This window comes from Pituophis catenifer, unplaced genomic scaffold (assembly GCF_029215685.1).
Source record: "Pituophis catenifer annectens isolate HBS135680 unplaced genomic scaffold, rPitCat1.0.hap2 SCAF_6, whole genome shotgun sequence".
Classification (NCBI taxonomy): Eukaryota; Metazoa; Chordata; class Lepidosauria; order Squamata; family Colubridae; genus Pituophis; species Pituophis catenifer.
Window position 1 is genome coordinate 54465407 of NW_027256886.1, and position 25138 is coordinate 54490544.

A 25138-nucleotide genomic window follows, 5' to 3' on the forward strand; every position below is an offset into this window, starting at 1 on the left:
TTTTTCTTTTGCTGTTAGAGCATCTCTTAAATGGAGTTGTACAGCTGTAACTATGGATATACGCTGTTTGAGATTTTTAAATCTTATTTAACTCAGCATTGAAACGAACAAATACATTCAGCTACTAAAATAAAGCCACTATTGATGCTGACCATGACAAACTAATATTAGCATAAAAATTATCTTTTAGTAACAGTGTATTTTACTGTTCAATGAATGAAGTTGTAATTACACGAGTTATCTATTCTGATTCTGGTTTTGGGCTGTATTACAATGATAGTATGCTACAGTATCACTCCCTTTTAAAATATTTGAAAAAAAGTAAACTGGAAGTATTTAATTTTGAATCTTCAGAACAAGTTTAATGCTTATTGGCATGCATTGTCATTGAATGTTATATAGTCTTCATAAGGACTGAAAAACATGCTGCCTTTTTCTACAAAAATCATCAAAATATGTTTTTGTTATTGTATCCTTTGATTCAGTGGAATATTCAAGATAAGTAACAGTGATTAAGATGCAGACCATAAACTAAAACATAACTGGAATCGGCAATAACAGATATAGCAAAAGAGCTATAGATAATGTTAATCAGATGTGGCTCTCTTGAGAGTGTATGCTGTGGCCTGGATATTATGCAGTAACTCTGATTTTACATTTCAATTTAAAAAATCCCCCTACCTGGTGAATAGGTTGCTATTTATTGGATTTAAATCCCATTTTTTGGGGAGCTCAAATCAGTGCTATATATGGTCTCTTTCCTCATTTTATCATAGCCTGGGTTAAGAATGATTGGTCCAAAGCTCCCCAATAAGCAACATGGCTCCATAGGATTCACAGTCTAACATATTAACTTGATTAATAAGTTATCTAATAGCATTGTAAACCAGATTCTATATGCAGTGTTAGCATGGTTAGGCAAGTGTCAGGGCACAAGAAGAATAATTAGGATGAACTTAAATTAAAATTGAAAAACATAAACATTTTTTTTTAAAAAGCCTATTATTTGGTTATGGTAGTGTACTCTTTCTGCAAATAAAATGTTTTATTTTTTATTTTAACCACCATGTTCATTATTAGAAAAATACCAAAAATTAAATCTGTCTTAGGAAGGGACAGATACTGGATTGTTCTAGTGAAAGAAAAATGTTCCCCCCACTTTCCCAATTTTTCCATCTCTGGGGTTCTGTAACCCTAATTCCCTACTGAGAAGAGGCTTTTTCTCTTAAGTGTTAGGCTGTAATTTTGTTAGCCTGATGAAGAGAATATATAAATTGAAAGGTTGCTATTCATGTGGTTAAAATTACAATTGAAACTTCTCTTTCCAAACTTAGATTTGTATTTCTTACAGATTTGCCTTGGTGGTTGCTTCTAATTCGCCAAAAAGTAGTTGTTGGCAAGCTTCCAGGAGATCATGATGTATGTAAAATTACGAAAATTGTCGCAATACCACTTTCTGAAGCAGAACCTCAGGATCTGGACTTGGAGGTAAGATGGAATCCCAGCAATTCATAAAAGGAGTGCTCCAGCCAACTTAATATGATTGGAATGATATTTAAGTGGAAATGCAGGTTACATGATCAAATCAGGTAGCCATGCTGAATAACAATTTTTAGGTAAACATTTATCATGTGATCATTAACATCAGGGTTGACTCAGCCTTCCATCCTTCCGAGGTCAGTAAAATGAGGACCCAGATTGTTGGGGGCAATATGCTGACTATGTAAACCACTTAGAGAAGGCTGTAAAGCGGTATATAAGTCTAAGTGCTATTGCTATTATTTGACCCAATGGATAACTGGATAGTAAGTGGATGTAAACATTTCTTATCAAACATTTGGAAAAATTCTTTCTTTCCATCTCTCAATTGCTCTCTTTTACTGTGCGGTTTATTTACTGCATTTATATCTTGTTTCTTCTGTACAGACATTTGCATTGTATCAGATATCTTTTTAATGAGATGTCTCTGCTGTGATTAGATATACAAATGACAATTAGTTTTGCCAAAACTCTTACTCCAGCTGACTAGTTAATTAAATCTTTGTGACCTTTCTCAAGGTTAGACAGTAGATGGGGTAGAAAAAGCTTTTTAAAATGTGGAACCTTATAATTTTTAGCAGATACTAGATAATACTTCAGTGATAGCTAGAATGAATTCTATACAACTTTTCCAGGTTTTTTTTTTTTTTTTTGCTATTTATTATCCTTGTTTTATTGTAAGTATATAGAATACGAAGAACAGTTAGCTTTTATTTAATGTTCTTAGAAGAATATTAATCAGTGAATTCATATTTTATATAACTAAATTCATTAAGCATCTTTTTAACAAAATATATTGCTTTTCAGCCCTGTAAAAAACATCATTTTGGAATATATAAAACAGAGAAAATTACACAGTCTCCAGATGATTCTAAATTTCTGCTGAGAACCTTCACTCAGATAAAAACAAATGTTTCCTCTTCTAATAAAAAGAAGGTGAGAATTATTTATTAGATTTTTAAGAATTTTTGATGGTAGACACCGTAAACACTATTCACCTATTTATTTAATTTTGTACTTTGCTCCAGTGAGTTGATTAATATAGTCACAAATATTTAAGCATATTTTTATTTCACTTGTTTTGGAAATTTCTTGATTAAATTGTCCCTTTCACGTTGTCTTCCACTGTTTATTTCTGATGCCTTTTTTTTTCCTGTTATACTTCTGAACTTTGCTAAAATTCCCACAAGCATAATCAAGGGCACTTTACTTTATCTGCCAGATCAATTTTTTATCTCCTATTTTCACCCTGCTTAGATACAATCTACCAAACTTTACTACTTGAAGCTCTTTATGCCTTTATATGATTTGACTGGTTCCATCCCCATTTGTCAGATTCAGTTCTAATAGAGTCTTTACCTTTTTCTTTCTTTCTCCTTGGGCCGCCAAATATATGTGTTTACTATTCTCACTTGGAATTTTATGTGCACTGTCTTTTAGAATTTCATGTGAGTTTGAAACTCTGCTCTATTCCTCATAATTTCTAACTGGACAATTGTATAGCTCTAAAGATATCTTTCATATTACTACTTGGACATGTTATCACCATTTCAATCAATATGTTCAATACTGCTTCTAATCTCTCTTCTAAAATTCTTCTCCAAATATGCCCCTGTCTGCCTGCATCTGTTTTCCCCATGAAAGAATTTCTAGGAACACTTTAAATAATGTATTGTTTTTATCAGTTGCAAAACCTTGGATTCATTTGCCTTTTTTGTTTCCTACATTCAGTTTGTGATTGACTTCCCTATGTTACTATTGAACTTTGCAACAAATGTTTAGTTCCCCCCCCCCTCCCCGTTCTCAGAATTTCAGCTTTCTATTTGGTTTTCTATAGTCATATTTTTGTCTTCTTGTGTCTGGCTACAATTGTATGCTGATATTCATATGGTCATTCATGCTGGTATCAACAGTAATCTCAGTATTGTTTCCCCCCTGTGTTTTAAAATACAGATTAAATTTATTATCCTTAATTGCCATAGGTTTTATATGATTTTAACCCACAAATTTCCAGCTTTGCAACTCAATCATGCTTTTCTCATAAGTGGCTATATTATTTTGTCTTTTTAAATTAGCTGTACCTGGTTTGCTGTCAGTATGCCCGGGTGATTCTCTGTTGTTTTTTTAACTTAAAGGAGGTCAGTCCACATGAAAAAGAAATTAAAAAAATAATTCCCTCCTGATTGTGTTTAGGAACTGAAATATAGTGCAAATATAGTGCAGTACAGAATATGATAACATTTACTACTTTATGTTTCAAATGACAATTAGTCTGATTCTGCACTAATTTTGTCTACGAATTAGTGTTTCATACATTAAACCTTGTTATGAAAAAAAATATATACAGAATTTCAGGATACTAGTTTCTAGATAATGAACAGCAAGGGCAATAAAGGACATCCTACAATTAACTGGACGCCCTTGTGCAATATAAGATGCTGATACTTTGCTGATGATGTGAAACCAAAAGAAATATTGAAAACGTAGTAAGGGAAAGGGTGAAAATCAAATACTAAAACTATTACTGCATACATAGTAATTAGTAGCATCAATTCTTATAACATCAATTCTCATTCAACATCTTCCCTATTAAAGCATATAACAAAAACAAAATGTTGACTACTGAAGAAAAAAAATACAACTCATGATACAAATGCTTTGATATGCACATCAATAAATATTACATACGAAACCACATTAATAGCCATGGTCTATAGAGCATATAAGAATGTAGACTAAAATGTTATTTTGAAACACAAATGGGTTTAAATCAAAGTTGCTTTGCCTCCATTATTATAGTTCCTCAATAAATACAGTTCTCAACATAAATTTATAAGCTGTAGTTGCTTTGAATACTTTCCAGTAATGCTGATGTAGAAAATGTTTTTAATGCAATATTAGCATACATCTTACATTTATATGGGACTTTCCTTGAAATGTATTCAGAAGCTTCAACTGGTACAAGTGCAGCAGCACAATTAGTCTTTGTGACCCATAGAGTGACCCAAGTTGCACCACTGTTTCGCAGGCTGCCAGTTTGCTTCTGGGTGCAGTTCAAAATGTTGGTTATGATTTTCAAAACCCTACATAGGCTAGATCCAGATTACTTGATGAACCATCTTGTCCTTCTAAGACAAACCCGTTGGTCAAGAAACTCCAACTGATAGGACCAGGAGAATGGGATCTCTGCTGTAGCCTTCTGGAACATTCTGCCCTCTGGGATGAGGTTTGCCCTCACCCTATTTTTCCACAAGGGCCTGAAGACCTGACCCACCTCTCCCCTGCACTTCTTGTTCTCCCCCGCCCATCTTTTTAATTTCATGTTATTGTACTTCCATTATTTACTGTTTTATTCCTTTGCTATTGTTTACATTTTTTATTTTTCCCCCCATTTTATTGTTGTAAACTATCCAGAGTAGTCCCATGGCAAGATGTAAATTTAACAAATAAGTAAATAATTAAATACCAACCTCACAAGTGATCTTAATAGATCATGTCTTCACTTATAAAGTCATCAATTAAATATTAATTGCTGTATTTTGAAGCAATAGATTTTGTGGTTCAGGAGAAGAAATTATATTTACAATTGGAACTTTTGAAGTGCTTTATTTATGAATGGCCATTTGCAGTAAGCATCTAGAGATTTGTCTTTTAAAGTTGTGTATACAAAGGATTTAAAGCTTATTATGAGCAGTACTTTAAAAAAAAATAGGAGATGTGATGCCCTTTCTTTCATTAAATAAAAATAGTACCTTTTACATTTTTTTATTATTTAGGACACTGTTGGAATATGTTTGAGTTACATTATGTAATATGTAGAACTAGTACAATCCTATATCTAATGAAGATTCTGTGCAGCATGTGGTCTTTCCTCCTGTAACTCTAGATGTTTCTTCATTCTATTCTTGGTCATAAATTTGGTAGGTAACTTTACTTGAAGTGTTATTTCTCAGCGTTGTAGAATATAATAATAACAGCATATTTTATCTGGAAAACGTATCTGCAAAGTTGTAATTCTCGCTGTGTTTGTTTGAAAAGACCTAATCTATGAAAGATTTATATTGCTTTTATTTAAACAAAAGCAAATGGTTGATGGTACATTATGAAAAATCATGTTTAGGTTTTGACAGATATCCAACTCACTGTACTGAAATAGAACATTCTACCCTTTTGTAGGTTAAAGAAAGTAAAGAGAAAGAAAGACTGGAGAGACGTCTATTGGAAGAACTGTTCAAAATGTTTATGGATGCTGATTCTTTTTATTATAGTTTGACTTATGATTTAACAAACTCTGTACAAAGGCAAAGTGCATGTGAGAAGACTAACTTGCCCCTCTGGAAAAAGGTAATAATATGTCTCTTGAAAGATCAGCCATAGGTACATATGGGCATCTATTTTAAGGAAAGAAATATTAGTGTTTTCTTATCTTTCACAAATGAAGTTCTTGTTCCTGAACTGTTCTGATCAATATAGATTTTTCTGTAGTCTTCGAAATTTCAGAGTTTTCTGTAATATTTGGATACAAAAAGTTTACTTTTATATGTTTCAGGTTGATGATAGATTCTTTTGGAATAAGCACATGATTGAAGATCTGATAAACCTTGGAGTAAGTAATATTCCATATACTTATGGTTCCTTGAGAATTTCAATGAATTAGTGGTGTTTTCTTGATACCATTTAGTCTCAAGAGATCATTATTGTTTCATGTAACTTATCCTAATTTTCTGTGACACAAACATTTAGGGTTCTACTATTGCTTCCATTTAAGTCACAAGTGGAACTGTTACTGACTTTCAAAGACATTCCTCCATGATTTCAGCTTTCTTAAGATACGTGATTTCTGATGTTCCCTGCTAGCTTTCCACAAGGAAACTCAATGGGCAGGCTGGCAGGAAGTTGGAAGTTGCTCTTGCTCCAACTGTTTTTTTGCCCGCCCATGTTCATTGTGTTTCTTTGCTTAAGTAAGGAAATACCTTTGAAACAATGACTCAGTGGCACACAGGTTGTCTAGTAGAATTATATAGGCTAAAGTCTGAGCAAAAAAGAAAATATTGCAATAAAGCATCAAATAGAGAAATTGTACAGTGTCTAAGATTGGGAATATCTTCCAGCTATATAAGCCTATAGAAATAAAGAATCTAACAATCATATAGTTTTTATCGTGAAGCACAGTATATTTTTTATAAAAATTTATTAAATTAAAAAAAAAATCTGAAGAGTTGGTCTGGTTTTTTTTCTTGGGTTTGTCATCATCCATGAAGTTATGATACCTGGATTAGCAATAAGCATTACCACATGTTATTTTTTTTTGTAAACAAGTTTTATTAGAATTTTTCTTTCATCATACATATTTTATGAACAGAGTGTTAACCGGGCCACATCTTATACATCTTATACATAATGATCTTTATAATCTATTCTAATCTTCCCATTTTTTCCATATTCATCTCTTTTATATAATCCTTTATCACAAATTAATCATTTTTCACCATATCTTATTATTTCAGCTTCTGCCATGTTGTTCTCTTTTCAAATCCATTTTACATCATATTTCTGTTTCCAATTTCAGCCGTAATATTCTTTCCATATTTTCTTTATCTTATCTTATTTTCTTCTTAATACATAAATATTACTAATTGCCCTTAATTCCTAATCTCTTACACTAACATCAGTTATCTTATTTCTCCATTACTAGATTTATTTCTCAAATTCCCCATCCCACTTTTTAACATTTCAACTTCATCTCTCACTTTAAATTGTCTTCAAAATTAAACCAAATTGCCATTTCACATTCCATCTGCTGTTCTGTTTTACTGTGAGCAATATACATCATCATATTCAAATCTTGCATAAAAACCCTTTAACTTGGTTGACTATCCACAGTTAATAATATGAATACAATTCCCTTAAATCTACTAATATATACCTTATTATCCTTCCTCCTTTCCATTAATCTTCCCTTCTTTAACCATTTTCTCTTGGTCTCCCAAAAATTCCACTTCTTGATGATTTTCTCCTTTTATTCCATTCTCTTAATTTGAGGTGAATGAAAACATCATTCATCTCAAGCAGGAAAAAGTAGATTAAAAAAAAACAAAGTTGGTAACACTTAAAATTACTTTGTGTAGAATTGTGTAGAACAAAAATATTTCCACAGTCCATCTAAAGTACAATTTATAAAACTATATGCAAGTTTCATTCTGTCTCTCTGTTGCCATCATTTGTTGTACAACTTGGTTGGAAAAGGGATATTGAATATTCATTATTAATCTTCACAGTTATTCACAGTTTCCTTTAGACTGAGGAAGAGAAACTTCCAAATAACTCCTTTTTATGACCCTGTAATCCCTTATAAGCATTTATAATTCCCACTAAGCGGTTGCTTGGTGTTTTCCATCTAATTTTATTAACTCATATTGGTAAGCTTCAAATTGTCAGCTATCCAAGTAAACCTGGGTTATTTTGAATTGTCTATTAAATTTGTTTTCTTAATTTTTAATTGTTATTTTAAGTTTAGCTATGTAGTAAAATTATTATTATGCAATATAATTTCATAATATATTAAATATAGTAATAAATGAAACTGCCCAGAATTGCTGCAACAATAAGATGGGTGTCATATAAATTAAATAAATATATTAAATTAAGGAGCAAAAAATTGCTTAGCTATTTTATTGTAATCTATAGTAAGATATTTATTAATTTGACAAATGCAAAATTTAAAATAAGAACTTTGTATACTACTGCTGCAGCTATTTTCATTTATTTAATTTTTGGGTTCTATAAATGGCATGTATATGTCTTTTAATGTCCTGCAGCAATCTGAGGTGGACTTTTGGATTATCCCAGTCATCCAGGGATTTGTACAAATTGAAGAACTTGTAGTTAATTATAATGAAACATCAGATGAGGAGAAAAGCAGCCCTGAAACACCATCTCAGGAGCCTGTTTGTGTAGATTACATTCATCCAAGTTTTCTTGTGGCACTTATCTCACGGAGGAGCCGTCACAGAGCGGGTAAGTTTATTCAGTATAGTCTAGAGACCAAAAAGCTTTAGTGATTATTTTTATGGAAACAAGTACTTCCTATTTGCATTTCTATACAGAAATTAAAATACTCACTTAAGACCATAAGAAGCACTTGAAAAATTGGACAAAACTTGACTTCTTTCAGACAATATCCCTTCCATCCCATATATTCAGAAAGCAGGACTTACTTCTTTCTTTGTGGGATGAGGGTAGAATGAAGGGAATGTTCATGCTAAGGATATTATATGCTTGCCTATGTTGTAATGAATTTCACCAGTTAATTATAAGTGTATGTATTGAAGCAATTATTTCCTGTTCTACATCTATAAATCAGATTTGTCCTATAAGAGAAAGATAAGTACTAAATTTCTCCTTGTCCATATTTTCCATGCTTCTATTACAATCCATCCTTAGACATTTTTATCAAACTCAAGAGTCCCAAATATTCTAAGCCTTTTGTCATATGGAAGATATTTGAATCCCATGATGATATTGGTTCTACAGTTGTGATGTGAGCTTTTGAACATGCAAATTCAATTTCTTTTCTGAAATTCTTTGATTTTTCTCCCTAGGGATGCGTTACAAACGAAGAGGAGTGGATAAAAATGGGAATGTAGCAAATTATGTAGAGACTGAACAGTTGATCCATGTTCATAATCACACACTATCTTTTGTTCAGACAAGAGGCTCTGTGCCTGTTTTTTGGAGTCAGGTTGGTTATAGATACAACCCACGGCCACGTCTTGATAAATGTAAGTATTCATATGATATATAATGCAATTACAACATTATTCAATCATCTTTCAAATTAGTGTGGTAACTTTTATCACAAAGTGATTTTTAAAAAATATTTTCTGCTTATGTTTCCCTAATGTATCTAGGCGGTCATTGTCATGTTCATGGTTATTTTTATATCAATGTAGTTACATGATAAATAAAGATTTTCTTGGTTTTTTTATTAAAAAACCCAACTGTATTTGATAGAAATACTATAACCTGAATTTGAATTTAGTTGAATGTTTTACAAATATTTAACTTTATTTTCTTAGAATGACATGATATTCCAAGTAAATGTACATCTATTTATGTTGGTGTATATATTTGTAGCCTTCATGTTTTTCTAGAGAAGTAACCTTAACAACTACTTAACCTAGTCATAACTTCTAGTAGTTTTCTTTCCTTTCTGACAAGATATGAATAGGGTTAAAAGGCACTATTTTGGTACTACATTGTCTTCACCCACTTTTGTCAGAAAATCGCTATTGAGCAATTTACTGGATATGACCTGTCCCTTCCTCATTCCTCAAACAAGTGGCAGTGAGAATGGAAAGGAAAGGAAAGAAAAAATGGTAGTTCCTTAAGCCCTGATTTACAGAAAACCTGCTTATTCTGATTATCAGACTTTAGTCCTCTTTTCACTGTTTCTTCTTTTCGAATACCTCTCTTCTGTTCCCAACCCCACCATGCTATATTCATTTCTTCAATCTTATTCAACAGCCAATTAGGAATAGTGGTAAAGACAACAGGCTAGAAAGGGGGGATTTTTTTTCTCCACAATAACAACTCTGTGAAATACATTGGGCAGCCAAAAGTCACCAATGACCTCACATGACTTAGGGTGGACTTGGATTTGTGTCTCTCTAGTCCTAGTCTAACATTTCAGCTTCTATACTACAGTTGGGTTATTGGGTTAATCCGAACTACAAGAAAACGTATGCCTGTTGTCTTGACTTTATTTGATGTACTATTCTTGAAATGTTATAAAGAGTCACTTTAAATAGGGTATTAGTGTGACTCCATACAGTATATCTTAGTACAGTCAAATCTGGAATTGAAATTTTATGGTTGTTTGTTAAGATATGTCAGTTTATAACTTGCTATTTTGGAATACTATTGAGATGTGTTGAAAGACTGAATCTGAATTACATCCTCTCATTGAATATTGCATTACCATCCTCTTTTCTATAAATTACAACCTTTAGAATAATTACTAAATTCTTACATGGTCATTTGAAGATCTTATTTATTTATTTGTTTTAATCTCAAGTAATTTTGGATGGATAGAAATACAGTCAAATCTCCCCCCCCCCAAAAAAAATTGATAATTGGCAGCCAAAATAAAAACAACAGTAACAAAATCAATTATAAGTAGACATATAGTACAAATATTTCAATAAAATTAATATAATTCCAAATCTGGGAACCCAGCCATTTCTTCAGGACCTTGGGAAAGGCCAACAGGTTTTAATAAATGTTAAAATATATAAGACCTTGCTGAGATTCATTTTTTAAAAAGGTTCTTGTGTATTGGAAAGATGAAATTGCAGATTTGTCTTAGAGGATTAGATATAGTGATTTAATGCATCTGGTTTTTACTAACCAACGGGTGGTGAAGATGGATTTTATTAAGGGTTTGAAAGGGACCAACGTAGTAATATAAGACCTTCCATGGTTCTTCAATGATAGCAGCACATTCTTTGTGCTCTCCGAAGAAAAAGACGCTCCTCCAAATGTTTTCTTTACTCTATCTCTAACATTAATGGTATGAAATCAAACACAGTCCCTTCAGTGTCATTTTTTGGGTGATCCTAAAGATTGAATGATCTTAAACATTTGGAAATTTTGCTTTTGGGGAGGTAGGTGAAGTTAAGAGCCAAAATGGCTGCTTTAAGCTTTTCAAATGTTTAAGGCAATCATTTAACTCCTTAAACTATGAAAGTGCCACCTCAAATGTGTCTTAGTCTTGTCCAGTGTTTGAATTGTGGCTGTTGATATAACTGTGCCTGAAAACCTCTTGAAAAGATGATATTTGTGCAACGGTATTGTATTGGGTCAGAGGACCACATCAACTTCCAGCCTGCTGGGATGCTGCTGATGTCTCTTTCTGCTACTATTTTTTTAAAAGAAAAAATTGCTTTACTATAATATAGTTATTTTGCTGAATTTTGGCAGAATGTAATTGTTGTCAAGTGATTTGGCAGTTGTAATTGATGTATTCAAATGGCATGCTGCTCCATAGTCTCATGAAGACTTATACACACAGATCAGCATTTAAAAAACTGCAGTTAAAAATGTGTAGCTACAAAAAGATCTCCCATTATTTATTTGCTGACATACATTGCTTAATGATTATTTGTAAATGTTATTGCATTGAATTCTAGAATCTATAATAATTCTTTAAAACATTTTAATTACATCTCTTAATTCAGTCCAGTGATATGCTGTTCCAATCTAATACTGCTGCTTTTCATGGAGCGGTCAACCAATATATCTTTCTTTTGTAGGTGAGAAGGAAACTGTTACTTACTTCTGTGCACATTTTGAAGAACAATTAAACATTTATAAAAAGCAGGTAGGTTTCATCATCTTATAAGACCATGTTAAATTATTGACAGTTTGGCAATTTTATACAGTACAGATAGTCCTTAATTTACATCTGTTCAGTTAACAACGATTCAATGTTCCAGTAGTCTCAAAAAGTGACTTTATGACCTGCTGTCCAAGTTACAACTATTGCACCACCGCCATACTTACATAATCGTAGTTTGGGCGCTTGGCAACCAGCTAACATTTATGATAGTTTCCCAGTCTTCCAATCTCATGATTGTGATTTGCAGCCTTCTGAGTTTGCTTCCAATAAGCACAGTCAATTGGGGAAGATGAATTCACTTAATGACAGTGTGATTAAGGTAATAATAGCAGTGATTTACTTAAAAACCTCAGTAAAATTGGTTGTAAAATCAGGTTGGGTCACATGATAACTCGCTTAATGACCACATCACTTAAGTAATCAAAATTTCAGTCCCAAATGAGGCTATAAGTTAAGGACTACCTATACTGTGCTTTAATGTTTTGAAAAAAAGCAAATAAGATTTTGGCAATATCTAGTACTTTGTGAATTATAAAAATTTGCTTATCATGTAATTCTGGATTTTCTCTAATGGTGGTTTTGTGTTAGTGGAAAGCATTTTGATTTATGTTTACTGAGGCAGCAAACATTGCTGAATATTCCCGTTTTTCCTGCATTTACTGTCTTATGTGAAATAGGAGTTTTCTGGGGCAATCTTTTGGGGTGAGGAAAAATTTCTAGAAACTGAAAAGGCAGCTGAGTGCCTCATGTTACATAAGCAAAAATATATCCCTTTAAGGCAGTGTTTCTCAACTCTGTCACTTTAAGATGGGTGGACTTCAACTCCCATAATTCCTCAGCCAGGGTGGATGGGTTCACCCATCTTAAAATTGCCAAGATTGAGAAACACTGGTTTAGAGTGAAGCATTTAGTGAACATAACTATCCATTTACTGCATTTCTTCTGACTGATAAAAAATGGGGGAGTAAATACTATAGAATGATTTTTAAGAAACTAGTGAAGCTTTTAATATTCATTGACTGAATGCTTCCTAGCAATCATTTAGAAAACAAGCCCTTAAAAATTAAAATAAGAACCGCTTCTGTACTTCCAAGTGGAATTAAGACATGTACATTCATATTTTAAAACATGTTTTATATTTTCCTATCTTTAAACAGATTATCATTAACCTAGTGGATCAGACTGGACGAGAAAAAATTATTGGTGATGCTTATCTTAAACAAGTTTTATTGTATAATAATCCAAGCCTTACTTATGTTTCATTTGATTTCCATGAACATTGGTAAGACTATGAAAGAATCTTAACCTAACAAATATTGGAATGTACAGTCTATTGCTATATTTGATATTATATGATACATGATGACAGAAATTCTTCATAGCTAAGATTTGGGGGTTTACCACGTGAGTTTTCATGGGTGAAGGATTATAAGTTTTTTGTAAACTTTCAATTTTTTCAAAAAGGGCCTTAATAAAAAATGTATTCCTGTATGTGTGTGCATGTATGTCAGTGGTGAAATCTAAAATTTGTTACTACCAGTTCTGTGGGCGTAGCTTGGTGGGTGGGGGGTAATGTGACTGGGTGGTGTGGCCAATTTTTTTTTAACTTTTAAAACCATTTTTTCTACAACCTCTTCGGCGAAGAGGTTGTAAAAAAATGCTTTCAAAAGGCTCTGATGTATGTGTATATTAAAAATGTCTGTCTTGATTAATCTGGGTTATTTGGTTGCAGATTGTATAAAAAGGAGGAAAAGTAGCATATTCTTTTAGTACAATAAAAAAATTACAGCAAACTGCCTTCTTTCTACTTTTTAGCCGTGGAATGAAGTTTGAAAATGTTCAAACCCTTACGGATGCCATTTCTGACATAATCACTGATGTAAAGTGGTGCTGGTAGGTATCCTTTGTTTGGATCAGGAATGAGGGGAAAGCTTGGCAAGTAAAAGGCAAAATGAATCCAAAACAATTTTCATTCAGAGTTTTCTGTTTTCCATGAGAGATTCTGCAAACAGAGATACGTTGGGCATTGATATGATTAACAGTAACTCATTCTGTATATAAGCACCAAAAACTTTTTATTTTATACAATAAGAGTATGAATATATACAGTGGTACCTCGGTACTCATCATTGATTGGTTCTGGGAGGTGTGATGAAAACCAAAAACAATGAGTACCAAACAGATTTATCCCATAAGAAATAATGTAGTGAGTCGCAAAGCAGCTGACATTGACAAGTTCTAACTTGTGTGTTGAGTACCAAACAATCAATGAGTACTGAGCCAAAATGGGTTGAGTACCAAACTCAATGAGTTTTCAAAGCAGTTGAGTACCAGTGTGTGTGTGTGTGTGTGTGTGTGTGTGTGTGTGTGTGTGTGTGTATGTCAGGGTTCCACCGATAATAAAAGCAGGAGCCCCAAACCATTTAGCAAGAAAAATATGCATGTAGAGAATAGCCATTTTAAAAAAAACGTTTTTCAATTATTTTATGTTGCTTTTTTGGAAGGGTGGACCAAGCTGGTGTTATTTGTAAACAGGAAGGAATTTTCCGTGTTAACTGTATGGATTGTCTGGATCGAACCAATGTTGTTCAAGCAGCAATTGCTCGTGCCATTATGGAACAGCAGGTATAACAGTGTAAACTATAGTGATTGCCCTTAAAGAAAACACTAGTATAGGGATTTGGAAAAGTCTGCTTATCTTTAAGTTGCTTCTGAATAATTCATATAGAAGAGCTGAACTTACTGAAGAAAAATAGCTATAGTAATAGCTATTTTCTGGAATTTGTTTTCTAAAAGTTGTATAGATAATGCTAAAATTCAAAATTTAAATGTACCTTTACACTGATGCTTTTCAGTAAAATGATTTAAAATGCCTTTTTTGATTTTAGCCTGGTCATGCAAATTAAGTACAAAGTCATAAGTTCCCTGTTAAAGAGGAAAACGAATAAGGAACTTGCAGCAGTGAATACACATTCTCAGTAGCAGGATCTTATTATTTCTAGAAAGTACCGGTAGTATAATTTGGATTATTTGGGAGATTTCATCTAAAAATTGTTACAAGAACACAGAAAGCTTTCCCCCGTTTGGTGCTCTCTGTATGTATTAAACTATAACTTTTATTATATAAAGAGAATTGTTATCTGATACATTTTGAGGTAATTGGATAAGAGAAGACTGGTTGGAAGTTTTCATTATTTTATTTTTCATTTTATAGTTTTCAGTAAAACAAATGACCATTAATAATAAATGCATTAAATTTTAGCTAAAGAAATTAGGTGTGATGCCCCCAGAACAAGCATTGCCAGTGAAGTGCAATAGAATTTATCAGATCATATGGGCTAACAACGGTGATGCCATAAGCAGACAGTATGCTGGAACAGCAGCTCTAAAGGTAATTTATTTATTTTTTTGATATAAGGAAAAGGAAAGAAGATTCTTCAGGAATAAACGTGAATTGTCTTATATTTTGAAGTCACTGTCCATAGCATCACTTTTGAATAAAATAATTGAGATCCTGTGGATGTCAATGCTAAAAAGGTAGTTTTTCAAAATTAGAAAAATAAATATATGGCCCTTATAGTGGATTGAAATTCTGATTTATAAATGAGTTACTTATAGACATTGATTGTGGATTATTACAATAAAATAATGCCCTTCTTTTATTGAAACTGTTGTATAATGTTTCATGCTTGTATGGATAAAAGACTCAGCCTTGCCTGCATTGTACGGTACATTAGACAAATTGTTCTGCACAATTTCAGTTCAGTGTTTATAATTTTTGTTATTTTCTTTTGCTAAAGGTTGTTTTGTTCATTTTATTACATAAAAGTAATATGAGTCATACCAAAGTCAATAGAAATATAGAAGGGCTGTGTTTATACATTACATAAAAGCAGAAATTATGATTTATTAATTCCATTGGCTTGGTTTCCTAAAATACTAAACCAAAATCAAACAAATCACAATCTGATTTAGCATTCTATGTGAATCTAGCAAAAAAGTCTTCATTTTTATATTGACACTGCTTATATACCAGACATAACCTATTTACCAGATTTACTCATTTTTCCTTATTTGCATAATATATTGAACATGGAATACGTTCTGATAACTATACATGTAAAGAAATCATAGTTGTTCGTTCTAGGGTTTACATTTGCAATGTCTTGTTCTTAAATTGGCCTGCTTAAGTATGTTGTGTGAATATAGCCACTGTTCATTTATGATTTACATTTATTATTTGGAGAACTGGGGGGGGGGCTGTTTTCAGGGTAGATGGGAATATATTTAAGGTTGAAGAACTTTAACACATTCCTTTCCAGCCCTAATTTTTGTTAACAAGGCAACACAATTTGAGGAATGTTTTGAGGCCAAAACGTGAAGCTGTAGTATTGCAATATTCCAATATTGCAATATTGAAAGGAGAACTTTTTCTAAATGATATGTAAACTGAATATTCAGAGATACATTTTATATAATAGGGTGACTTCACAAGGACTGGTGAAAGGAAGCTGGCAGGAGTTATGAAAGATGGTGTTAACTCTGCAAATAGATACTACTTAAACCGCTTCAGAGATGCTTATAGACAAGCAGTCATAGGTAAGACAGTTGCCTCCATTTTTACACCAAATAGATAAAGTATTTGTGTTATTTATAAATGAACAAAGCACTGGGATGTATTCCTCATCATTCCTAATTGGCAATTCATGCTTGTAGAAATGACTGAGCAAATCTTTTTTCTTCATTTCACTTCCTACAGAAAGCAGTAAATCAGTGATCTTGATATGCATGTATATGCATGTATCATATATTATTTAAATATAGTTTTGTGGTTCATTGTGAGCTGATTCTTCTTGAAATATTAAAACAAATCCCTTCTAATATTAGCATATTTATTTTTAAGTTGCATTGATGATATTTTTTTCAAATATGGCTAAAAGGAGGATATAACTGTACTCCAGATTTTCTCCAGTTATGATTTGGAGGTTAGAAAAGCACGACAAATGCTTAAGGAAGCAGCCTATCTTCCTCCATCAACAATTAAGTAAATAATTAAACTAAATATAGTTTTGTGGTTCATTGTGAGCTGATTCTTCTTGAAATATTAAAACAAATCCCTTCTAATATTAGCATATTTATTTTTAAGTTGCATTGATGATATTTTTTTTCAAATATGGCTAAAAGGAGGGTATAACTGTACTCCAGATTTTCTCCAGTTATGATTTGGAGGTTAGAAAAGCACGACAAATGCTTAAGGAAGCAGCCTATCTTCCTCCATCAACAATTAAGTATTATTTTTAATACATTGAATATTTAAAACGGAATTTTCATGGTGCAACTGTTTTCTGTGCCTAACCCTCATTTAATCATATGCACTCTGTGTTTGTCTAGATTTAATGCAGGGTAATCCTGTGACAGAAGATCTCTATTCCATATTTACCAAAGAAAAAGAGCATGAAGCCTTGCACAAGGAAAATTTGAGGACTCATCAGGAATTGATTAGCCAATTATTGCAGAGTTACATGAAATTGCTTTTACCAGATGATGAAAAATTTCATGGTGGTTGGGCACTGATTGACTGTGACCCCAGGTATGCAGAGTCTAAAATATTTGATTATAAAATGCTACATTTTTCTGCAGTTTGTCCTAAGACAGTACAGTGAGAATAAAATATTTGAATTGTAATCATTCTTTTATGCAACTCTTATTAGTTTATTACGAATTCTAAGTGAGTAGAGTAAGAAAGTTGATAATACGAATACTGTTGAGTCAACAGTATTCAACAGTATTCAACAGTGTTGACAAACAAAATCAGATTAATGTAAGAACTTTTTGTAAAATCAAAAACTTACTACTTTCAGTGTTAGGCAGATAGAATTTTTAATAATTATTTTTTCAGTATGGTTGGTACTTTTATGTATACTGGGTTCACTCATAGAAATTTTAGTAATATCCATTACTAATTTTGAAATCTCAAGTGGATTCAAAATAGGATAATCAGTTAATGTTTTTGACCTTTAAAGAACTTTAAAGTTTGGAATCTTTATACTGATGGACTGCTTATCCTGCTGAGATTTATTTATTTGTTGCTTATTCTGGTTGCTTAGCATAAAATATTCAAAGGATTAATTCTTTGGTTGGGGGGGTATTCAATATCTTTAGGCTTAGTAAATGGTATTAGGGAAATTATATTTTCAATAACACAGCTATAGAAAGTTTTGGCTAGAAAGTTTTTTTGTGTTTACTTTATGGTCCATGTTTGGTGCTAGAGAAAGTACTTTTTCCATCATATTTTCTGAGCTTCAGGTTTTATTTTGTTTTTGGTTCTGCTGTTAGTGATTTTTAAGCAATTCTTTAATCACTTTTGTTTTTCATTGTGTGCTTTAGCATTCATGAATGTTTGTTAAATAAAATCATTATAATGCTTACAGCCCTTGTAATTATTTACATGAGACTGCTATATCATGATTGCAACTCCTTGGGTTTAGCTGATGCTAGCATAACAATAACTTATATTGCATTTAGTTAATGAAGTATGATATAATTATGGGCATTTACTCTCTAACGGACATCAACATTAGGAAAGTAGTTCTTTAGCAGATAAAGGAGAAGTTGAACTGTGGGAGGTGAATCCAGTGGAATGAATGTGCTCAGAACAGGAATCTCACAATGTGGGGCAGGAGGCCAAGCCTCCTCCTGTTTGGCTCAGGAATCAGGAACTGTGTTTATGATTTATTAATAAATGTTTTCATCCTAACTAAGAAATAGAAAAATCTTCAAAAAGTGTTTATGAGATTTCTGCTTCAATATTTTTGTTATTACTGTCTTTTTATTTTAGCCTTATTGATGCTACTCATAGAGATGTGGATGTTCTTCTTCTACTTTCTAACATTGCATACTACGTAGCCTAGTAAGTAATAATTTTTATTTCACATTGTAGAGAAAGTTATCAGAACTGCATTATTCAGGGTTTGACTATGAGTGAAGATTTAATTCTAGGCACTTTTCCCCCCCTTGCAGCTATGATGATGAAATAGATAAAGTCAATCAGTATCAAAGGCTGAGCCTTGAAAATTTGGAAAAGATAGAAATAGGTATGTATTTTGCATTCTATATCCCTATTTCTTGCCAAGGCAATTGTAGCATATCGGTAATTGGGAAAACTTGAAAAATCTTTCTCTTTTGTATAATGATTGTAATTCTTTGTCATGAAACAAATGAACAAATACTTTGTTTCCAATTTGAGAAAACAAACTCATGAATAGTGGCTCTGAAGTTTAGCCAAACTGTTTTGAGCAGGTTGCAATTAGCTGAAGTCAATCCAGGAACATCTTAGTTGTTCCAGCTTGTGGCCTAGGTAAATTCTGGAGAACCTTAATCAGGTGAGTAAGCAAAGATGGTGCATTTTTCTCTTTTTCTCTCTGCTCCCCCTCTGTGTCACCTGTGAACTAATTTGTCCATGGATCACAAAATCCATGGGATTAATCTTTTAATGGTGTATAACTGAAGCTCTAGAACAGAATTCACAGCATAGAGTTCAGGGATAAGTGGAACCCAATAGTAGTTCATCCCAGTTGAACTAGGAAAGTCTTTGTTCCTGGTGGATATAATGAAGTGTGTTGTTTAAAAAGTAGACTCAGCATTCCTGAATTATTACTGCTTTTTTTAAACAAGGACCCGAACCAACATTTTTTGGAAAACCCAAGTTCTCGTGCATGAGGCTTCATCATAAATACAAAGATACAAGTGGGTACTTCCATACACTTAGAGCTGTGGTGCGCAGCCCTGAAGAGGATGGAAAAGGTAAGTATCTACTTTTTTTGGAATGAATAGAATCAGTTTAGATGTTTCTGAGCAATTACAATTTAGCTATGAAAATGAAATGGGACATTTAAATAGTTGAATAAGAAAATAACTTGCTTGAAAATAAACTGTATCTTAAATTAATTAGTCAATTTAATTACTGAATTACTGACACCAGAACTCTGCCCATTTTTACCAAAATCAGTCCTTCTACTGGTTTTTGAGCAGGTCTCTGGAGGGGCAGCATACACTTTCAAGAGAATTTGGTACATTTATGTCCTTCCAATTATACTTCACTAATTATACCATGCATTTGCAGTATGTCTCAGACTACAGATGTACCATTCCAATGAGTAGTACAACATAGTGTCTAGTACAAATCATTTTTATTTTATATCAAGGATAAAAATGAATCTTTGTAACTGAAAATGGCTTAATTCTTTGCTTTTTGCTTAAGTACTTCTCTTTATTAATATATTCATTTGATGTAAAATGAAGGTGAACCTTTCATGTTAGTACATAAGACATACATTATTTTGGAAGGCAAATCTATAAATAAACTGTCATTAGCATCTAATGAAAAATACGATCTTTTCAGGAATTCTGGATTAATTCTTTGAATTTCAGACACTCTTCAGTGCATTGCAGAAATGCTGCGAATCACCAAGCAAGCCATAGGATTAGATGTCACCATTATTGAGAAAAAACTGGAGAGGTGAATTTTAATTTTTTTATGTTCATAAATTCCCCGATACCTAATCCACTTTAAGCTACAACACTTTTGGTATGTATTACAGATAGTCAGTCCTCAACTTATAACCACAATTGAAACCAGTACTTCCTTTGCTAAGCAAGGCAGTTGTTAATGCGCCTGATTTTACCATATATTTTTTTTTGGCATATTGGTTGAGCGAATCACTGCAGTTAAGCGAACCACGTGATTGTTAAACAAATCCAGCTTTCCCTTTAACTTTGCTTTTCGGAAGCCAGCTGGGAAGGTCGCAACCTTAGGGATCCAGCAACCATTGTAAATAGATGCCAGTTGCCAACCACCTGAATTTTCACATGATTGTGGGAATGCTGCGACAGTTGTAAATGTGAGGACTGGCTGTAAGTCACTTTTTTCAGTGCTGTTGTAGCTTCTAATGGTCACTAAAGGAATAGTTGTAAGTCGATGACTACCTATATACCAGCCATCTATTGGTATTAACGATTCATTATCTGCTTTTATGTAAATAAAATATGTCAATTTGGATACTTTGCTTTTGAGGTTGAGTAGCACCGAGTAGTTACCTAGCTGAATACTGAAACATTCGCAAGAAAACATTCCAAGTTCAGAGGGCACCAAGGACTCCAAAAAGTTAAATTTTTATATTACCTCAAGATTCTGCCTTGCAATACTGAGGATGCTGAGTGCCTCGGTACAAATAAACCCCAATAAAAAAAGGAATTATTATATATATATCCAGGGTGCACCAAAAGTCAGACCCTCTAAACCAATCAGAATGCTTTATTGATATCTTTTTTTTTTGCCATAGAAAATGTGACTGTACCTTGGAATGCTTAAAGGTCATACATCAAATGAGTAAGGTGTATTTAAAAGAAAATGGTAACGAATTCAAACATTTAATGTAATTTATGTAATAAATTGTGAAGCCTGATTTTTGGTACACCCTGTGTAATAAAAGAAGGGATCAAAAGCGGCTCTGTTTTTATTGTACAAGTAACAAAGGATGTTATTAGTTTTCTCACTTTTTCAGGAAGAGCAGCAAACCACATGAGGACATCATTGGAATCAGATCCCAGAATAGAGGTTCTTTGGCCCTGGGAAAGAATTACTTAATGAACAAGTTTTCATCTCTTAATCAGAAAGTGAAACAAACCAAATCCAATGTAAATATCAGCAATCTTAGAAAACTAGGAAACTTTACAAAGCCTGAAATGAAAGTCAATTTCTTAAAGCCCAATCTGAAAGTAAATCTTTGGAAATCTGATAGTAGTCTTGAAACCATGGAAAATGCCATGACTGATACTAATGCCAATATAGAATCGGATATTGAGATCTCATCTGATAATGACTCGTTCCATTCAGATGATTTCCTGACAAATTCCAGATCTGACGATGACCAGCAATTCCTGGACTCTTTAGAGAACGGACAGATAGATTATGTCTTACCTAGTTGTGGTATCATTGCATCTGCTCCTCGGTTAAATAGTCGGTCCCAATCTGTGAGTAGCACTGATGTCAATATTAGCATTCCTGTTCCATCAGACATCCATGTTACACAATCTGGATACCAAATGAACAATGAACGTGAAGGCAAAACTTTTCAAGAAGCTCTTTCTGCTGAAAATACAACACTAGATGTCACTAAACAGATTGATGTTTACTGTCACAGATTTGTCCAGGATGCTAAAATTAAGATGAACAACAGTGTTTCAGAATGTGAGAGGGGTTCTGAAGAATTCCCAGAAGTGGCGCATAATATTAGCAATAATGCTCCTAAAGCAGCTGATTGTCTGGGAACTAATAAGGCTCCTTCTAGACCATCTAAACTGGATGTATCATTTTCAGAGACAGGACCACAATATTTAGTGGTTGAACAGATGAATTTATATGAGTCTCATAAAAGCCCAGGCTCCTCTATTGTTCTTGAAGCTGAGCCAGGGTTTCATGCGACTCCTTCACCAGCAGAGAATAATGGTAGCAGGGCCGTCTCTCCCTTTGCAAAAATACGCAATTCAATGGCACAGGTAGCTAACATTACACAAGCTGGCTTAACCCAAGGAATCAACTTTGCTGTGGCTAAAGTCCAGAAGAGCCCAGCTGAACCAGAAACTATTAATGAAAGTCAGCAAAATGAATTGAAAGAAATGTTTACCCAGTGTCAAACACGAATAATTCAGATTTAGAGCTCAAGATCCCATTGTATATACTATTGAACAAATATTGTGTGTAACATAAATTCTAGAGAAGGGCAAACTGAGTATTGTTATTAAGAATACCAGTAACAATGTTTACAGAAACCGATGAGAGAAATTAGTTAGGTTTTGAACAGGTTTCAGAACTGTTTTGTAGCAAGTGAGTGACAGTAAATTATACTAAACAGGTAACTCGCACAGCAATTGTTGAAGTGCATGCTATTTGTTTAGGTGATCGGATGCACAATTATATCTTTTGGGGCAAGTTTTTTATAACTCTTCAGATTTGTGTAGAATATTTATATTAAGGGTCTGGTACTAAACACCTGTTACCTTATTAATCTTGCACTGTACCAGTGAATATTTTACTCATAGATGGCATTCTATTTATTTTTCTCCAGATTTTTTTAATTTAATTTTTTAAACATTTGTGTTCCTTGAACAGGTTTCATTCCTAAGGAAATGGTCACTGCAGAGGGAGTATTAAAAAAAATGCTTAGGCATTTATTCTCCCTTTCCTTCACCAGTTCCTTGCTTCTTTCTACCTCTGTTGGTTTAGTAGTTATGGTGTCTAGAAGTATGTTTGTTAAAGCTTTCAGGGCAGCTGCTGAAAGGGCTTTTCTACTGAAAAAAATAATCCCCTTTTAAAAATAAAATCAATGTGTCTGGAAACCATAATGCATTATTTTCCAAGAAACTAGTTGCATATTCTTAGAGCGTAGTCTTTTCTGGAACAAAGCAAAATTCTTAAGCTTGATATCAAATTCTGATTAAAAATGTATCCATATGAGAAGATATTACCTAAACATATGCAAGGGATCATCTTCAGTAATATAACTGACATATTCCTCCATAATACCTTACCTTACTCTCCTGTCTAAAATGTGATCAGTGCAACGTGTTTCAGAAGTTACTGTAGCTATAATCTTAACATCAGAGAAATGAATTTATGTTTAAATACTAGCTCATTTCTTAGAAGCATGCTGTTGCCCAGAACAGTCTTGTGATGAACTACAAAAGAATGTAGCAGCAGAAACAACACTGAATGCAATCTTGTTCCTTCATAACCTGTCCTTATTCTAGAAGTTGGGTTTCTGTTAGTACACGTGTACTATAGCTAGATTGCATGTAGTGTTCTGAACAGTTGAGTCAATTATAATATGTCTGAGTGTCTCTATTATATCAGAAGTGATAACTTACTTAAGCTGTCTTTTGTGTGATACTTTTGTACTGTTTGTATTTTGTTATTTATTAATACTTTAATGTTTGTTCTTTTGAGAGTACCTATACATTTAAGTATATTTAGAATAAAATTGTATTGTTTTAATGTGGGAGACGAGCTATTTTAATAAAAAAATAAAATACTATGCATTTTGGCTTATATGGTTCAAGATACTAAGGATCTTTGTCGATTCATTTACAAGACTAAAACTGCTTCTCCGCTCATTTTTTCCTCCTTAGACATCTTTATTTTTTGGGTAGCAACATAGTTTAGTAAAAAAAGTTCTGAGGATGCTGTTTTGATACAGTGATTATATCAGAGGAGCAACTGCACAGATCTGTCTGGGGCCATGAGAAATAGGATGTTAATGTATTTGGTAACAGATTGAAGGGATGTCTAAATAATTACCATAAATACTTGGCTACTACTTTTCCTCAAGGTAGAGGGAATTGGAGATACCAGACTGCTAGCTGATCAGCCATAAAAGCTGATATGTCTCATATTTAAAAGTTTGCTTCTCTGGTAACATTAGACTGTTATTTTTACAGAAGAGAGTTTACCCTTTTTTTTTCCTGCTGAATGTTCCAGAGTTACATATTCTGAAAATACCAGTTGGTCAAATTCATCTTTCTGAGGATTCAAATCAGTAATGGGACACACATTTCTTCGAAATCTTATTCTGTAGTGTCTTTCCTTGCTGTATGTTATCTGTACTTATTCTAAAGTTCAGAAAGTATGGCCTGTGTATACTCATGAAATGCTACCCTGGATACATTGTAAACTCATAGTGAATAAAATTGTGGGTTTCCACAAAAGTATGTTTAACAAAACTCAGCATTGTCACTTAACTTAGGTTGTATTTTTGATATAAAACTCTTAATTTTAATAGATAGTGCAAGGACATAATCTGCAGAGCTGTCTGCCTTGGAATATAGGAGGCAGGAATATTGTTTGCTGTTTTGAGTTTTGGATACACACACACACACACACACAAATAAAAATAATGGTGGGACAAAATAATAATTCAAAATAACCACTGAGGAACTTAATTATTATCCTGGCACGTTAAAGAGTTAACTAGCAATGCTAACATAAGTAGTTATGACACATACATTAAATACAATCTCCATTTTGATGGGCTTAAATAAAGATGACAAAGATATAGATAACTATACTGATTTTACACTTTTACATTCTGGGTAAATAGTAATTACCGGTAGTAAATTTATAACTATTTAGGATATATTCACACA

At 32.9% G+C, this 25138-nt stretch overlaps 1 protein-coding gene across 1 annotated transcript in view; it reads left to right on the forward strand.

Moving 5' to 3' along the window:
• Nucleotides 1-23998, forward strand: part of INPP5F (inositol polyphosphate-5-phosphatase F) — a 37329-nt gene extending 13331 nt beyond the window's left edge. Inside the window, exons 3-20 of the mRNA XM_070946504.1 lie at nucleotides 1352-1488; nucleotides 2347-2475; nucleotides 5716-5883; nucleotides 6089-6145; nucleotides 8358-8556; nucleotides 9141-9320; nucleotides 11853-11920; nucleotides 13096-13220; nucleotides 13754-13831; nucleotides 14443-14563; nucleotides 15201-15329; nucleotides 16420-16537; nucleotides 17330-17528; nucleotides 18777-18848; nucleotides 18959-19032; nucleotides 19613-19741; nucleotides 20369-20456; nucleotides 21502-23998. Of these exons, the coding sequence (XP_070802605.1) occupies nucleotides 1352-1488; nucleotides 2347-2475; nucleotides 5716-5883; nucleotides 6089-6145; nucleotides 8358-8556; nucleotides 9141-9320; nucleotides 11853-11920; nucleotides 13096-13220; nucleotides 13754-13831; nucleotides 14443-14563; nucleotides 15201-15329; nucleotides 16420-16537; nucleotides 17330-17528; nucleotides 18777-18848; nucleotides 18959-19032; nucleotides 19613-19741; nucleotides 20369-20456; nucleotides 21502-22654 (3224 nt within the window). The 3' untranslated portion in view covers nucleotides 22655-23998. The remainder of the gene's footprint in view (nucleotides 1-1351; nucleotides 1489-2346; nucleotides 2476-5715; nucleotides 5884-6088; nucleotides 6146-8357; nucleotides 8557-9140; nucleotides 9321-11852; nucleotides 11921-13095; nucleotides 13221-13753; nucleotides 13832-14442; nucleotides 14564-15200; nucleotides 15330-16419; nucleotides 16538-17329; nucleotides 17529-18776; nucleotides 18849-18958; nucleotides 19033-19612; nucleotides 19742-20368; nucleotides 20457-21501) is intronic.
• Nucleotides 23999-25138: the final 1140 nt, after the last annotated feature.